General features: G+C 42.5%; 2 protein-coding genes across 3 annotated transcripts in view; one reads left to right on the plus strand and one right to left on the minus strand.

Moving 5' to 3' along the window:
- The window catches only part of CTNNA1 (catenin alpha 1), a 122832-nt gene that overhangs the window by 43220 nt on the left and 61598 nt on the right, over positions 1 to 18014 (minus strand). The window contains exons 8-9 of the mRNA XM_080398305.1: positions 9060 to 9140; positions 8144 to 8296 (exon numbers count right to left, since the gene is read on the minus strand). Of these exons, the coding sequence (XP_080254431.1) occupies positions 8144 to 8296; positions 9060 to 9140 (234 nt within the window). The remainder of the gene's footprint in view (positions 1 to 8143; positions 8297 to 9059; positions 9141 to 18014) is intronic.
- LRRTM2 (leucine rich repeat transmembrane neuronal 2) overlaps positions 16561 to 18014 on the plus strand; it is a 30683-nt gene continuing 29229 nt past the window's right edge. For both annotated transcript variants that reach the window (XM_080398311.1, XM_080398312.1), the window contains exon 1: positions 16561 to 17679. In XM_080398311.1, coding sequence (XP_080254437.1) covers positions 17676 to 17679 — 4 coding nt within the window. In that variant the 5' untranslated portion in view covers positions 16561 to 17675. The remainder of the gene's footprint in view (positions 17680 to 18014) is intronic.

Genomic DNA, 18014 nt, shown 5'->3' on the forward strand with positions numbered 1-18014 from the left:
AGCTACATGCAGTAAAAAAATCCAGACATAGAGCACTGAGGGGAACAACGGACTAAAATTGAGCTAACTGCTATTTCCAGAGCTCTGCAACTTTTAATTTCAGGTCTGGTTATAAACACATGGAGGGGAAATTTCAGCTAGATGGAACAAAACTGGCAAGCAAAATGGTTTCATTTTTGATTCAAAAGTTTTAGACAAGGTCAGACAGGGGTTTTAGGGTTTTTTATTTCAACAGGCTGGCAACTGACCGAAAGGAAGGGGATCAGAGACAACATATGGTGTACTTTCTGCTCCCCGTAATATTGAGGCAACTGCTTAATATTTTCCTGTGTAATCACCTTTCTTTTGGGATCAAATCTCAAAACTTGCACCTTTCAAGCCCGTTATCTGTGTCTAAAAAACTGGTTAAGGAACATAGCTTTGCATTTGACTCTGAACCTAAACGAGCTGTCTCCAGCTACCTCCCTAGCCACCTGGTGCCATTCTAGATATAGCTGTCCTGCGAAAGCTCAGTTCAACGCTGGCAAGCTCCTTCCAGGAGGAAATGTCTTTCTCCAACAGAGTGTAACCCCACATGTTCTCAAGGTTTCATGAAAAAGGGAAATTTTTCACACAGTTGGACAAACCCAGAGTTTGTGCCTCATGACAAACCAAACTGGGCTCCATTTACTAAGCAGCAAACACAGAAGGGAAAAGCACTTCTCTCTTGCCAACAGGAAAGCTTTCCAGTCAAAGAAGGGGACGAGGTGTTTGAAGAGAACTAACACATCTATAGCATAAAGCATATCCACAGTAGTAAAGTGCTGGCAGTACAGGAATACCTCTATTTCAGACTGGCAGATTATCCTTTCCATAGACCTGACAGAGCAGAGCTGGTAAAGGAATACCAGTGTGCTACGTGGGCACCGTGCCCCTCCGATGCAGCTGTAGCAGCAGATGTAACTATTGGCACAGGAACTATTCCTTCCTCAGACAAACAAGCTAAAGTGATAAAATGTTATAAGCACAAAACACATTAGTTACACAAGTCAATCTGAACTACCATGACAGAAATCACACCACTGGTATGTAATGTAGATCTTATCTTAAGCTAAAACTTTCAAAGCAAATTCCTTAGATGCTTCTTAGCAACACAAATGCTTTTCTTTAAAATAAAAGCGTTTCTAGTAGTGGTATTTGGACAGTACCTGAATAATTATCCTTAACCAAAAAAGCCTCTATGTTTATCAAAATAGAAATGAAGACAGGCTGAGAGAGTTGGGGTTGTTCAGCCTGGAGAAGAGGAGGCTCCAGGGAGACCTTATAGCAGCCTGAAGGGGCCAACAGGAAAGCTGGAGAGGGGCTTTTTATAAGGGCATGTGGTGACAGGACAAGGGGGAATGGCTTTAAACTGAAAGAGAGGAGATTTAGATTAGGTATTAGGAAGAAATTCTTCACTAAGAGGGCGGTGAGGCACTGGCACAGCCTGCCCAGAGCAGCTGTGGGTGCCTCATCCCTGGCAGTGCTCAAAGTCAGACGGACTGGGGCTCTGAGCAACCTGGGCTGGTAGGTGTCCCTGCTCGTGGCAGGGGGGTTGGAACTAGGTATCTTCAAGGTCCCTTCTGACCCAAATCATGCTATGATTCTATGAAATTATAATTCTTTCCTATCTCATTTTGCTTATCACTCAGAGCATGCTGCATTATGATCCTACTAAAGGCTTCCAATTTGGTGTCTATTATTAGTTGTTTAAACCAGGTTTTGGTGATTCAGACAACTGTTCATGGCAAGTTTAATGGTAATAAGTACATTATGCTCTTGAAGAAAGCAATAAAATAGTAAGAGGAACTTACTATACACTTCAGTCAACTCGTTGATGACACTACATGACTAATATTCCAATATTGCAAATGACTAAGATGATGAAAATCCAGACATGCATTGAGGCTTTTAGTAATATAACAAGAATTAAAACATTTTGTGCCACATCTATAAAAGCTGTACCCAAAAAGCTACTTAAAAATGCTGTTTGGAATTAAGACAGAAATATCTGGAAAATAAAATAGGCCAGGACTCTGTTGGGTTTGTTGTTTTTTTTCAATCTACTTCTGAAGACATCATGTCAACAGCACCCATAATCAAGTGCGCTTATACTTCCCAGCCTCTTCTACAGATTTCCCCTTCCCCAAATGCTTCTATCTGTTTCCAAAGGAAAAAAAGAACAGAGTAAATACAGGGCTGTTGCTAGTGGGGTAAAAGCACATTAACATAGTTTTCCAAACCCTAACCTCATTCACCTCCAACTTCTACACCCTTCATATCCCCCTTGGCCCAAGTGTTTGAAGACCAAGAACATCCCCAAACACCTCAATTGCTGTCCAAATATGCAAGGGTTTGAATTAATCTTCTATCACTTCATCTATCCCATCAGTTTCGCTGTCAGATTACTGATCACCTTGCTTCTCCCATGTATATTTACAATGAAATCTGGATGGAAAGATTACCCTGTCCTCTTCTAACATGATTTTTAATCTCTACCAGTGTTCTTCAAACCCCTTTGTACATAAGTTGGTGTAGCATTAGATTGGTCTCAAAAAAAATAACCTTACAAGAATAAGAGTTATCCTATTAAAAGGTCACTTGCCTTTACTTATGTATGATGCATTAAATTTGTACATCCAGTTTTGTCTGAAAATGGAAGAACTACTTCTGCTGAGGCTTTCCTACTTTACTGACTGTGAATGCAAGGAAAGCATCTTCTATGAGTAGAATTTAATTTATTTATTAATCAGTTGACTAATAAAATGAACTTACAAGGAAAGTGCATCAGTTCTTGAAGAATGTCAGACTTTAGAAGGCACATTAGAGCTTTAGTGGTCATTTAGTGAAGACATTTGTTTTATACTGCTGCCAAGGTTATCTATAGACAAATTGCAAAAAACGTTCTTGTTATTTGGAAGACATTTTGCTCTCCATCCTAAAATGGGAAATTTGTCTCCAGTTGGACTAACTCTGCCTCTCCTCCACATCATAGTGCAAGGACATTTCCCTTGTAATACACAATTACCTTGAAAAATAAAAGCAAGTAAAAGACAAACTTGAGTTTGCAGATTTCCCCCCCCCCCCCCAGTAAATTAGCTTACTGAGCAGGAAAAATAGGTGCACAGCTACCACAGTAATGACTAATAATGACCCCAGCCCAGAAAATGCCAAGTTTTGAGAGATTAATATACCCAAAGTTCAGAAAAACATTCCAAGTCAGTATTTGATTTAGGTGTCAAGTGCTATGCTTGTCTGCACTTTTCATCCAAGATACATCACCTCTGTCTTTCAGTACTGATACATACCTTTGATGGCAAGCATGAAGAAAGAATATTTAAAGAATAAGCAAAGACAGTCCACTCCCACCACCAAAGATGCTAGTTTTATAAACTTTGTATATACAAACTTTGGAAATCAGGTGACTAAGACACAAAGGATAATCTTGTGAGACCAGATATATTTCTAGATCTGCTAGACACTTCAATCCATCCTTTGTTTTAAATAAATATGTGAGATGCACAAACACGAAGTGCATACCTTTATAACAAAAGTAACTAGCTGTGCCCAGGGGCTAGGCAAGCCTCAATTTTTTCAAAGCATTTGCTGTGTCCGAAGTCCAAAAGCTAGCTATTATTTTAAAGCCAAGCTATGTTTTACCCATTTCAGGTTTTTTAAAAGCCTTTCACATGTAAAAATCTTGCAGCTGTTAAGACTCTTTGAAGAATATTTAGGCTGCAAGGATGGGGAAACCAGGATCAACTGCAATAAAAGTGTTGCAAATGTGCAAGGCTTTGGGCTTTTGGAGAGTGGCATTTTTAGACTGAAGTCTGAAGAATTACTCTAGGACATAGGGCTAGACAGTTAGGGCAACAGAAGGCAAAAATGTCAGCGTGAGTGGCTACAGATAGCTTATGGAGTCACAAGTGCCCAAATGTGATTCTTTCCAAGCAAATAAATTTGCAGTCTGCATCTGTTCGTGGGTTTTCACTGAAGATGAGAAAATCATCTCTCCATATGCAAGATACAACCCAGTCCATTAAAAAAAGGCACAGATCAGTATTTTCATATAAATTAAAGCAATTGGGGAAAAAAAATGATGTTTATGAAACATCATCGAGATTTTTTTACCTCCCTGATCTTACCAAAGTTTCTCTGAGAAAGAGACTTAAAAGTAAAATTTAAGTTCAGAAAAAACATTTGACACAGGGGTACTGGATTCCAGAATAAGGTTAAGATTAATTGCTGGTTTTAAGGAATTACAAACTCGCCCTTCCCAAAATACTCTTCAGCAAGACAACAGCTCCTGGAAGACTTTAACCTGGCCCCTGTGCTTATCTACCTTTTAAGTACCTAATTTCTTCGGGTCTGAAAAAACCCTTCCATTAAAACCATGCAGTATAAACAGTGACAGATTGACAAACCTCATTTTTATTTTTCTAAAGCATTCAATACTGCAGCGGAAGTTTCTTAGCATTGATGGCTTTTTCACTTTTCAGCAAATAGCCAGGAGCGCCACTGCAATAACTACAGGGAGCAGCACAAAGGCAAGTTGCGCAGAAGCACACTTCAGAGACTGGCATGAACAAGAAGTCAGCATGGTGCTAAGTGACATCATTACAAATGAGCACCAAGTTGCAGGACAGTCTAGTTTCTTCTAGGGAGGAACATTAAATCTAAGGATGGCAAGCTTTCCTTCCTCAAGAGCAAATTACAGGTTGGAGAGCCAAGGCTACTTCATCCAGCATTGTGAAAACCATCGGACACAAGTAAGTACTTCACAATCCACAAATCAAGACAACTTTCGTAGTTCACAAATGCATTTCACTTTTTCTTACACTGTTTCCTGAAATGCTGCCTCTTCCGTTATTCTCGTGTGTGGTATTTAAATTAACTTCTCAATTCCAGAATTAAACTCCTTTAACAAAATTCAGGCAGAGTGCTAACTAGTTAATGGACTGCTAGTACAGAGCAATTTTGAAAGCTATCTTTGAAACATACTGTTCAACTGAGACAGGTCTCATTTTAGTATTTTACAGTTACTCAGTTTACAAAAGGCAGGATAAGGGGGTTAGTATTTTGCTACATAAGAAACAAATCAGATGGAAGCCCTTTTGGACACGGCTTTGGTATGGTTTCTCTAGAAGATACAGACCCAGCAGGCAAACTATAATTTTGTGGTTATTGCACCTTTTGGTCAAAAGTGGCTGCCTGAACTTTAGGAACCATAAAGCAGAGAGGGCTCTGTTGCCAAGAATGGAACATTTCAAAACCAGATTACCCAAATCTTGCACCTCTTTACAGCTACTTGGAGGGCCTGTAAATACCTCTGCACTGCAGGTCAAGAACTCCCCATGCAGAACCAACACTGCCACTCCTCCTGTCTCACCAACACCTGCAACAGTTTTTAGTGTGTGTATATATACACACACACACACACACATATATATATATATATCTCAACTGCAGTCCCCTCTAGTGGCTGGTTCACCAGAAAAGCGGCACTGAGTCCTCCAGGTCACAGGACAAAGGAGTACTAAAATCTAAGATGTAAAACCTCTCACTAATTCTAATAGGGATCTTCCAAGTTACCTAGTGCAGAGCAGGTCTTTCATGTACGCTTCTTCCCATCACTTAGCATTAAAGGAAAGGACACGTTCTCTTCTACACCTAATACACAGGAGCCTGTTAATCACGGTGTGGTATACAACACAGCTCCATTCTGCACTGCAGCTGTTTTGTCACATTTGATGTTTTGAGATGCTCAGCAGCATTTCTGAGGGTAGTTAGGATAAACTCCCCAGCACACTTATCTTCCCCTGAAAACAAGCAAAAGCAATCACTTATCTCACCAAGTGGAACATCTTCTGTTCTGCTCTTACACAATCTTTTATTGTTTCTCCAGATACCTGCAGTCGAGCTTTCTGCCCAAGAGCAGAATCATATGGGAACTTGCAAACATCCTTCTCCGTTCTGGCAGAGACACACTGAGACATTATAAGTACAACCCACCCTGACCTGTCAAATTTACTGTGAAGGAAGACATCGCATATGACTCCACAGTGGCTCTCCATCCCCTCGAGACAAGGGCTCTGCAGGAGTACTATTCCCCTTCTGTCAAAGCTAAGCGTACATATTAATCCATCTGCATTCATGGAAGAGGTTTATGAGCCATCTAGATCATGCTACTCTATAGCTATAGTTACATTTTAGACAGCAAAAGCAATAAGCAAGCCTTCCAAAAGTTGTTGCAGCAGCATATCATTTTAGCAGAACCTTTTGATGCCAGTCAGAAGTACTGTTGAATGCATACTTTCAGGGGAATAGTCCTTCTTGAAAGACAAGGCTGTTTGGCTAAACAGAGGTTCTGTAAAATGCATTTGCAGCTTGGCATTTTGCACACAAGGTAAGGTCAGTAAAAAACACTCTTACATGCCAGTGAGGACAGCCACCCACTGCTTTTCAGACAGCATACGTTTTCTGAAGGAGCAGGGAGTAAGAGCTCACCTAGCTAAGGTGGGAAGAAAGTTCGTGGATGAAGCAGACAAACTATTCCTTTGTAATTACACCGACAAACTCCGTGTGCGGACACCAGGCATGCACTGAAGAGGTGGCAGAACTATGGCAGAATAGGCGCTGCTATTGTTATGCCAGCCAAGTTCTCCCATAAACAAGCCCTAAAAATCATTTTCTAGATAAAACTGGGCTTGCAACATGAAGAAAGGAGACTTTAGACAAAACCTGCTTCACACCGTTCCCACCACTGTACACGGAACAGCAGTATCCTGCTGCCAAGGCTAGGCACAGCAGCACTGCCTTCCGCCTGCTGTTTTGTTGAACAACATTAGTTACTTAAAATTGAGAATAAAATAACTTTTAAACTGTATGAAGGTTGCATTTATGCTGAAATGCAGCAGGGCAAAAGTGAAGAAATGATATCTTCAAAGAATTAAAGATTTTTCGTTGCTTGGACAGCCACTCTGAAGAGCTGGACTAGCTTGATGCACCCCAGACCACAGGGCAGTTGCTCACTGCACTCCAAGCCCCTAAGCCTTTGAAAAAAGTGAGGAAAATATACTGAGCAAGAGTCAGAAAATAGTTTTACTGATGTTCAATAAGTCTTACTCTTCAATAATTTAAATCTGTTGAATTGTGTGAAAGCATTCCTGGTGAGCCTAGGAGACGCACGGGCTCGATTATCAAACACAGTGATACTAAGAGAGCAAAAATACATCAGCCAGTATCTGACTGTTCCCAGGTCGCTGCTGAAGTTAAGCACATGAGCCAGCTGATGCCTCAAAGCACACTGAAGCACACAGGAGGGTTTCTGAAGTTTATTCCTAGTGGCACGTTTCTTCAACACCTATGTTTATCCCTTGCCATTTAGAATCAACAAGCACAAAACTCTCATGCAAAAACTATAGCAAGAGGACAAGGTTACCGAGGTGTAGTCATGAATACAGGCTATGAACTTACCCGGTGAAAGCGATTACCTTTAATAGCAGACTAATGACCTTTAATGCATTTTAGTTACCACAGGTCAGTCCCATTTAAGCTGATCTTCCCACAGATTAGCTTTAGTCTTCAGTAACACCAGTCCGAGAGCCTTTGGGTTTTTATTAGAAAAAGGTGGCAGGGAACAGTTTTGCTGTTATTGCAAGTTTTTTGTTTGTCCATTGTTTGTTCTTTACACACACAAGAAGGCTTTCATTCTAACGGTCTTCACGTAAAAGGCCTGTTTATATTCAGTGGCATTTTACTGAAAAGCAAAAACTTCCGGGCTTCAAACAATAGGCCAAATTATACAGCAGGACAGTCATGCCATAGTTTGCCTTATTCTGTATCACCATCTCCAATTAACAGATCAAGTAAAGATAACAGTGTATGTTCACATAAGATCTGAACCTACACGGGCTATGTAACAGTAGCTGCTGCTTTTTTGACAAGCTTACCTTTTTAATTATTTAAATATTAAATTTAATGTATTGAAATTCATTAAAACAAGATTTAAAAAGCAAATTTAACCGAACTTGCCATTTGTTTCAAGAGAATTGAAAAATGTGGTTTGCCTAGTTTCGCCTTAATTGAACTAGTGATAATTTAATTTTAAGTTGTACCATCTTACCTCAATCAATTTGTTGGCATGTTCACGGAAAACCTGGGCATATTCTTTAACTTCTTTTTCATTTCCATTCTTGGCAGCTTCAATCAATACTAAAAGTGGAACATTTGTTTCCAGAAAAGAGTCTGAGACATGGTCCATAACAGCTTTGCGGAGCTAAAATAAAAATAAAAGAATGAGTTATTTTTCAGTGGCTTTCTTTTACTGTATTAACATGTAAAGCTTAAAGTACTTTTGTCATTGATCCTTCTTCCATTGTACGACCAAGGCTTCCCCTGCACTAAGTCCTGTCTATACACTTTTTGCTTCAATTTAAATTAAATCTCCTTAAAAAAATGGTTTAGTTATGTAAGTGCAAGTCACCAGTTTGGCCACAAATATTGATTTAGCAGCTCATATTGGTTTTGTCTGAGTAACTTTGCTGCTTTCGTTTAGCTGGTTAAACAACATGCTGATTTAACTTTTTAATTTTTCTACTAGAATAAAAACATTTTTCAACAAACTTGAACCATAGTCACACTTAGTTGAAAAGAGGAATGTATTGCTTTAAAAACCAACCAGAGATTTCTATTACACAAATACAAAGAAAACAGGCTCTCAGAGATGAATACCATCAGAATTATAAAATGTACCTGATTATGTTCAAAATCCATAAGTGAGAGCTGTTTTTTTTTAAAAATTTCTCTTGCCACAAGGATGATTAAGAATCCCACATCTTTATTACACAGTTAACGGGGGATTACATTTCCACCCCATGCTTCCCTGTGAACCAGGCACTGGAAGTTTCCAGCTTTTAATTTATTAAACACATGCAGGCAAGCCCACTAGAAACAAATCAACAGATAACATCTCCAAGAGGGCAAACATGCAGAAATGCACTCATTTGTCTCAACAAGTATCAACTTTATATATTGATTACTTGTCTGCGCAAGTCTCTGGTCTTCTTGGTCATTTTATCAATTGCAGAGTTCAGTGCATCACTTCTTTCTTTGCGTCCAGCCTGAAAAACAAGAGACAAAGTAGTAAACAGATATGCAGGGTCTCAAAGTAAAAAATAATAATAATAAAAAAAGCATTATTCATTTCAAGTACATTGTCAGCTTCTTTATTTATTTATATTTTTTGAAGTGATTACACATACTAGAGGTAAAGTCTCCACCTCCTTGATAAAACTCTGGCTGGTTTGAGCAGTCCAGTAACACCTGACACCTTAAGGTTTTACCTTTAGCGCTCTTCGGCTTGCTTTCAGGAGAAACGAATGGTTTCATAAATCTAGCAATCTTTTTTACTCCTGATCAGCTGGAGACCACATTCAACTTCTAAGTTTAGATTTCTCTTTTCTGCCGTCTCTGTCAACCGCCCGACAGCTGGCACTGCATCAACCCTCAACCTTCTACAGGCTCAGCTACAGGGATCGCCCAAGGCCAGCGGACCGCACGCCAGCATCTCACGCTGCCTTCAATCTGCAGGTCCGAGCAGTGCACACAGCCCACAGGGCTGCGCATCCGATGCAACACTGCTCCCCCACACGCCTTCACACCCAAGGCAAAAGACTGCTCTTGAGCCAAAAATCAATTACCTTAAAGGTAAAATCCTTATAATACATTTGTCACACATGAAATCCAATGTTTCAAGTAAGTATCCAGGCCCACCTGCCGAGAGCTGGCTTTCGCCAAGGTTCAAACCAGCAACTTTTGCATTAGCCCTGTTGTTAAAGACAGGACAAGGGGCCAAGAAGCAGTGGCAGCTTCTCTCTTTTTAAGCAGGGGCTGTGTCAAAAATATCCTAATTTGTATCAAATTGGGAGTGTCAGATAAAACAATGGTGGTGGTCTGGTTTTGCTGGGAGATTTTTCTGTATAATAGAGCTTAATATTAGAGTTTTGAAACACACTTCATGCAACTACAATACAATTTCTGAAGTTCAAAGCCACGATCAATACAATTACCCTGTTGAGAAGAAAAACCATTCACCCTCACTTTAGTGCTGCTATGGCAGTTATCAATTCTCCAGGTGACAGGCGTGTTTGAAATACCTGGATGAGCAGCCCTGAATCTAAAACAAGTAGTCGGCTTTACAGCAGAAATAAAAATTAAACAAAACTGGGGGGGAGGAGGGGAAATTAAGATGTTGCAATGTCATTGTAGTTTAATCAATTATTGAAGATTTGTCACCTCCCTGATCAAGTCATTCGATTCTTATCACAAAAGATAACTGAAGTGTGACTGAAATTAAAAACAGGAGCTCGTTCCGACTACACCACAGCCTTCAGCAGACCTGGCAGTGGTCTGTTCTTCACTCCACATTCAAAAATCAAAGCTGAAGTCTCTAAATAAAGTGGAGATTACTGCTACTTATTTATTGAACGGTTTGCTGTCCCCATCCATGCTTGGTGGATATGAAACCAAAATACAGTTAGGCTAGGAAGACCCCGTTCAGCTTGCTCTGAGATTGCTTTGTTCCAAGCTGCCACTCCGGGTTTGCTGCTGGTGGTGCGTGCTGCCTGCACCCCAAGGAAGGCAGCTGGCTCCTCACAGCAGGCAAGGCACCCCAAAATCTGAAACCTGCCAATTGGCACTGCTTCAACTAACAAAAAAGCCTGCTCCAAGACATAAACCTGCAATTGCAGCCGCTTGCTCTTTCTGATGTTTTCAGACCAGTTTACCTACTGCAACGTGACTACCTCACAGGGCACCCCCCCTTCACACACGTGTTTTTTTTTTTTCCAGGAATATCTTTGGATCCAAGATATATACTCATGTATTATGTAGAAAGTCAAACATTCAGCTATTCCAGGAAGTGCCATTTTACTTCTCCCTGGGTGCCCCTACACTACCACTTTAGTGCGAAGCAGGAGCACGCTTTTGAAGCGAGTCCACCCATCGCTTCCACTTTGCTGTCCCTGGCTTCACAGCCCCGAACAGTCTTGGTGCATGAGGGCCAGACACCTTTAGGATGAGAGGAAACCCAGGAGATGGCTTCCACTAATGGACACTCAGTTCATGAGACCAGACCACTGCCAGTCCTATGTAAAATGCCCTGAAAAGCATGCACGCACGCGTGAGCGCCTAACAGCACTGATTTCATACTGCTGATCTGTTCCTATTATGCTACACCACATGTTAGCACGGAAAGAGCTGTATAATCTAAACCCATTAGATTTTAACAAGGCAGCACCAGTTTGTTTCCACCTTGTTGGCATTCAGAAATTCTACTATAGAAGCTTGTCAAAAGTATTAACAGAATTTCCTTCTGAAGGTCACAACACAAAATGCCCTGCTAACTTAGCTGCGGTAATTTAACAATTTTAGTGCATATAGCTACTAATCCGGCTCCTTCGTTAGTGCTGGTGCAGTGGGGCTGAACAGGACAAACACGGTGGATGCCTGCACCTCTGTGGCTACAGAGATTCTGTTGTTATTAACATCTTAAATCATCACAGCCAGTTCTAACCAAGGTCCCGGCCCAGAGACAAGGATGTCAAGTTTTACCCGTATGACGCTTCTTGACCTTTTTTGCATAAAATGAAACATAAAACATTAACTGTGGGAGTAACTATGCCCCGTTGGGCCAAGTGGAGGCAGCTGGTAGGACAGTGGTCGTTGGAGTACATGAAGAGTTCTACAGCCTGTGGCTGCACGAACCCTCCAGGCACATAAAAGTCTTGAAGATCACCCTTGACCACAACAGTCGCTTTGTCCAGACTCCTCTTGCTCCATGAATTTTACCCACCGGTTCCACTCTACAGCTCAACAAGTCCCATTTGAGCTAGTCTCTCTCTCTCAAGTAATAGATCATGTTTTAACGGCTCCAAGTGACAGTTTACTACCTCTGGGTAATTTGTTCCAGTAACCAACTACCCTCGCTATTAAAAAACTGTTCCTTGTTTGTAGTGTAAACTCTCACTGAGAAGCCAACTAATAACCCAGCAGCACAACACACGCCAGCCATCAGCTTCTTTTATCCATGCGATTAGAAAGACTCACAATAGCAAAGCCTGAATATTCATATTACTAATAGGATTTTTAGATATTCAGCACAAAACTCTTCTAGGAGAATCACAAGTTCTGCAGTCAGTAAGCAGCTAATAGATTCAGTAGATTTAATAGGATCATGTTGACCATGTCAGTCATTTTGCAGTATGATACCACAGCTGTGTCCAGTATCATGGACAATATATTTAGCCACCAAGCAAATTTACTTTAAATCAAATCAGATCTTTATCAAAGAGACTTGAATTGGTGTTAAAAATTACTCATCCCCACCCACCCCGTAATCTCTGCTCTTCCCACTACCGTTGCTATTCTGCTTGAAAAGCAATACAGGCAGTCACTGTCGCATCCTTGCTGTTCCAGCTCACACAGCGATCCCCACTAGGGTTTATTTTGATGGCTTAAAGCAAAGAAAGGGGATTTGTATACAGGGAGGCAAGTGGAATCACCGTCTCTGTCACAAAGCATTCCCTTTGTAGGCTTGCCATCTAAATTAAAACAAAACAAAAAAAAAATACCCAAACTGAACCAAGCTTTTCCTGCAGCTACTGATGTTAAAATCTAACCCAAACTGATTTATAAAGGTAACAAGAGCAGGGTGGTGGTGGTGCATGAATGCTGTCTTAAAGCCACTAGGATCAACAGCATACATATTACAGTGAGTTACTCAACGGTGTGTTTTTAGAGCCAAATATCAAAAACTTTCATTGTTCATCTCAATGGTTCATCATCAGTTTAGGTTAAGCTCAGACCACAGAGCTACTGAGAGAAACTGTGCCTCCTCCTACCCGGCCCCAGCCCTCACAGCATACAAACCCCTGCAGAGCCCAGCATCCCTGCTCCCCAAATCAGCACCCAGATGTGAGCCAGATGTGCCACCTAAAAAAGACTGTTTGCTTCAGGTTATCTGTGAATTGTCTTCTGTGCTGCTTGTACAACAGGCAGCATCGTGGCTAATGACGGTGATTTAACAAGTGAAAAATGAATGCTTGGCATAGCTTCCTCTGGGCAAGCAGTGGCAAAGGCAGTTGTATGTCAGCGCACCACCACTGAGCCGTGCTTCGTGGGGAGGCAGGAGATTTAATGCTCAGATTCAGTTTCTCACATGCTTCATTTCTGCCTTGACACATATCCTTTGTAGACATGCAGTTAGGCTAACTGTCCACACCCCTCCCTTACCATGGCATTAGGGCTGCAAACAAATGCCAGATACAGTACTGCTGAGTCAAGACCAGGAAGGGTAAGCAGCCAGGTATGCCACACATCAATTTCAGCAGTGCTTTCATATCCCAGGTCTGCTGGTTGAGGAAGCAGGACTGCACACCGCCGGGCTGCAGGAAAAGTCTCCCACAGCAAGCCCATAGCTCAGCAAAGCACAAGGGCCGCATGGAATCACCTAGGGTTCAGCAAGGACTTGCATCAAAACAAAGATGCCTGCACGCCCCCTCCTGCAGAGCTTGCCATGCCTCGCTGCTCCCACCCGAACCCCCCTCCCCACCGCCAGGCTGCCGGCCCCACGCTGCCCTCGGCACCCACAGAGAGGGCAAGGCTGGCTCCTGCACTCATCCTGGTACAAAGGGGAAATAAAATGTGGGACCAGTGCCAGGTTCAGAGAGCTGCCAGACAGGGGAGGTGACAGCCACCACGCTATGCCACAGCATACGTGTGTCTTTCGCTCCTAGGAAGGCAGTGACACCCAACCTACAGTGCCCTGCCCCATCCCTCCCACCACCCTCTCCCAAAGGTAGCCTGCAGCTAGCCTGAAGAGCTGGACACATCTGTTGATGATGGATTGATCACCTTGGACATGCCTTCTCCTGACGTGTCTTGAGGCTCACTGCTAATCCAGCTCCATGGTGGCACATCCAAGTGACCACACATGCACAGAAATGCTACAGCCACACGTCTGCTCATCTCCTTTGCCTCACAGACTTACCGATGCAGCACTAAGACCATCTTTCAGCAAAAAAAGCAGCAAATAGGCCTGCGATCCTCAACAGCTTAACGTCCAGCAAAAAATGAACGCTATCATTTCTTCAGGGAGAAGGGTGAGCTGTCTGTTTGCATGGTGCCACACATGGGGCTGCAAATCCCAGGTGCCCTGTCCTCACCTGCAACTCCAGGGCTTGCCATCCTCCAACCCCACAGCACAAGAAAGTCCCGCAGCCCACTTCTACATCAAGTAAGATTAGCTTATTTGTTGTTCTTAATACACTAGGAAGGCTTCCACAAGATGTCAGCCTAACTAAATGACAACGCTAGCCTAAGGGTGCAATTCTACTTTTCCAGCACGTGGGTTTAGCAGGAAAACCAGTTCTGCTGCTGCTGCTGCTTCTCCGGACATGGGGTAAGGGAGAAGCTCCCAAAAGGGTTATTTGGTCCTAGCAAGCTTATTCCTGGGGCAGACATGCCATTTTCCCTCTTCATGTTGCACATGACTATTCAGGCTGTTACTTCAAAGCACCCGTTCTGGCAGAAGTCCCCAGATAGCACTTGTACATGGTTTTCCTCGTCATGCAAGTGGGTTTCCAGTATTGGGAGAAAGGCAATTGCATCAGTTTTGCCAGCAGCTGGGGTTTACTCCCAGCCTATTACGCCCTGAACCCCAGGCAGCTCTCAAGGAACAATGTGAATATTACTGCAGAGTTCCAGACTTAAGAAAATCAGACATTTGCTTTCAGTAATATCTGTTATTTCATGACAAGTGCACATAAAAACATGTTTCGCTAAGAAAAGCGCCCATAAAGTTCGCGTTAACAGTTTCCCAAACAGGGAACTTGCTGGCAAGGTGCTAAATAGCCCTTGTTTGGTTACGGGCCAAAGAACGGAGAGCTTTAGAAAGGAAGCAACTTACCGTGTTTGAACATTAACTCTTAACTCTGTGCCAAATAACACAACCTTAATGTGGGAGGAACCTACCAACAGATACTGATGCAAAAAGCAAAACGTTTCGAAAAGATACCCGATTTCAGCCTCCTGGTAATAGTCAAATGACGTAGCACAGGAGAGGTGTAACATTTGACCTTATAACCATTGTCATTTTATTAATTACACCCTTTGGAATGTTGTTTTTAAATGTTACGTTGCTGTGTTTAGATGTTATTAAAATTCAAATCAACAATTCAAGACTTTGCACCAGATGAGCTGCTATGAGAAGCGCAACCACAGGTACCTCAGCACGGTAGATCCATCAGACAGCTGGCAACTGACAGCTAAGGCTGGATTTCAGCTTCTGTACTTCTTGTACAGTGAACATTAAACATGAAGAAACTCTTTAAACAGGTTTATGTAATTTCTTTGCATGTATTTCTTTCACTCTAGAGCAAGTATGAAAATATTTACAGTGGCAGAACAACTTGAGAAATTCATCTAGCATTTCCCAATTGTTTTACCGTGAGAGATAGTAACTTTCCTAATCGGTTGGGGTGTTTTGTTTTGCTTTGGTTTTTTTGGGTGGGCTTGAAGTTTTCTTTTTGTTTGTTTTCAGAGTTCACCTTTCCTATCCCTTTACTTCCTACTTAGCGCTTCCCTTTAGTGTGCTCTGGATGGGACAGCCCACCACAGAGAGGAAGTACCAGTCAGCATTACAATTATGCCATGGGACAGCAAAGGGAGAAGCAGGCAGAAAAACAAGTACTTCTAAGGAACCCAAGCTTACTGACAAAGGTAAATGGTCATTTTTATTTTAAAACCTTTTCTTGACACAATTCATCAACTTCTTCCATCAGCATGGGAAACTTGTTATTCTCAGCTCATCCCATATCTTGAAGTCCTAACTGATACCTCACCACTACAGAGCAAACATTTTCAAGTGCCTTCTACTACATTACTGCTTTATATGTTAAGGTGAAAATAGAAAAGCTCATCCAAGTTGCCTGGAGCAGGAAGCTAGCACCCCCCCATCCACACCAAGTCAAGGCCAGAGCAGCTGTGCCGAAGGCCTTCCTGCATATGCATGCAAAAATCCTAAAAAAGTAAAAATTAAATCAAGTCTATTCATTTACCTTTCAGTACCAGCTGTCCTGGAGAAGAGTTTGCTCCAGATAAAAGGGCAATGAACCTTTAAAACAAGCAGCCATGACAGCATATTTGCCTCCTCCTCACTGTGCGTGCCTGCTCCAGCCAAAGACCGGCCTGGCTGTAACCGCGTGGGCAGCTCTGCAGGGTCACGGTTTCTGCAAACGCAGATTTCTGCAACTCTAAAACACACAGGGTAATTGTTATGGACCTGCCCAGCAGCGAGATGCTAATGGCAGTAGTGTCCCCCCTTTTGCAGGTTACACACCAGAGTGTAAGCGGTGACCACAAGGAAGCCCTCAAAACGCTCCGAGCCCCGACTGTAAACGCCAACCTCACAACATCCCCTCTGCACTCCAGTCCCAGCAAAAAGCAAGCACAAAAGCCACCGTCTGGGGGGCAGGAGGGGGGGGGGGGGGGGGGGGGGGAAGATTCTCTAGTTTCATAACTGCATGCTGTCAAGCTGGATTCCAATTAAATTTTTCCTGTGCCCTAGCGCAAGCTTTGCTTTTTCCAGAAATTTCTCATCGCTTGAAACATTTGCTCCTGTCCTTTGCTCCCTGGCTGGGCGCTGTACTTTCTGACACACCGCCTTCATCCAAATGACTGCTCTCTCCCTTTACCACTTTTGCAGGGACCACAGCCACACACAGTTGTTAGGCGTAGCTTTAAGCTGCCAAAGCCCTCTCACCCCTGTGAAAAGCTGGTGCTAACCGGCACCCTCTATTCAAACTGTGCACATTCTGCACCTGAAAGTTCCTTTTATGCAGCAATATTTAACAGAAAACTGGCAGCAGCCAGCACTAAGGCACTTCCAACCGCAGCTCTGCGCTGCTTTTAACGCCAGCGGAATACAGCCAGCACAGATGCAGGAGGGGGGAGCGGGGTGGTGCAAGTCTTTCCCACTCCTATCGTGGGGACGAAGGACTCCTACCGTTGATTTCCCCCCCCCATCCCCCCCCCCCCCCCCCCCCATCAGTGGTCTTTAACACGATCACAGTATGCACCACAATGCTTTAAAACAGCAAAGCTTCTGGAAAACCCAAACAAAAGGAACGTCACCAGGTGACGTCAGCCTATATACAGCCCTGTGTGGTCACAGCGCATAAGCAAATCCATTCTTGTACCGCTTCCCTGAAAAGCTTTTCAGTAAATGCACTCATGCTACTACAGGAGCTTCTCTCAGCAATAAGCCACCCATCTGCCATCAACAAGTTAGGACTAAAGGAAGCCACAGCTGCGGAAAAAGAAAACGTGAGCTTCAATTAAACAGCTGAGCAGCCACAGAGGACGAAAACTTGTCTTAAGAGTTGATTTAAAAATTGCAGACCTGTCAGAGGAGATCAAGCCAGTGATTTCAAAAGGAATATTCCAGGAGAGCAGCGTGAATTCAATTTTGCACTAATATCAAAGGACACTAAACCCAGTAAATTATTCAAAGGCTATCTTACATTAGAGCCTTTTACAGACTCACCGTGTTGAGTCTAAAACTACGACTGAATGCAACCTCCAATGTACTCAAAAGAATGGGTAAGTTCCTGCGTTTCTATATACCTTGTATAATGAATGACCGGCTATGCTTTAAAGGAGCCGTTAGATGCTAAAGCAAATTTTTCTGCACTGAACCTTATGAAAAAAATGTTTTCCAATTGTGACACTGTAATCCTCCGTAATAGAGATAAAGACTCATCCTAAGTGTAATAACCAAGTATTCTGTTTTTCGTAGTAAGTTGTTTCTTGCATTTAGAATTAGCTTGTCGGAAATGCATGGCAATGTTATCTGCAGTGAAATCTTCCATCGTGATGTTCAAAGTGTACTGATAAGGCTATCCTATCTTGTTGTTTTCCTAAATTATATTCTGCAG

The sequence above is a fragment of the Falco punctatus genome (assembly GCF_963210335.1).
Source record: "Falco punctatus genome assembly, chromosome: 8".
NCBI classification, from domain to species: Eukaryota; Metazoa; Chordata; class Aves; order Falconiformes; family Falconidae; genus Falco; species Falco punctatus.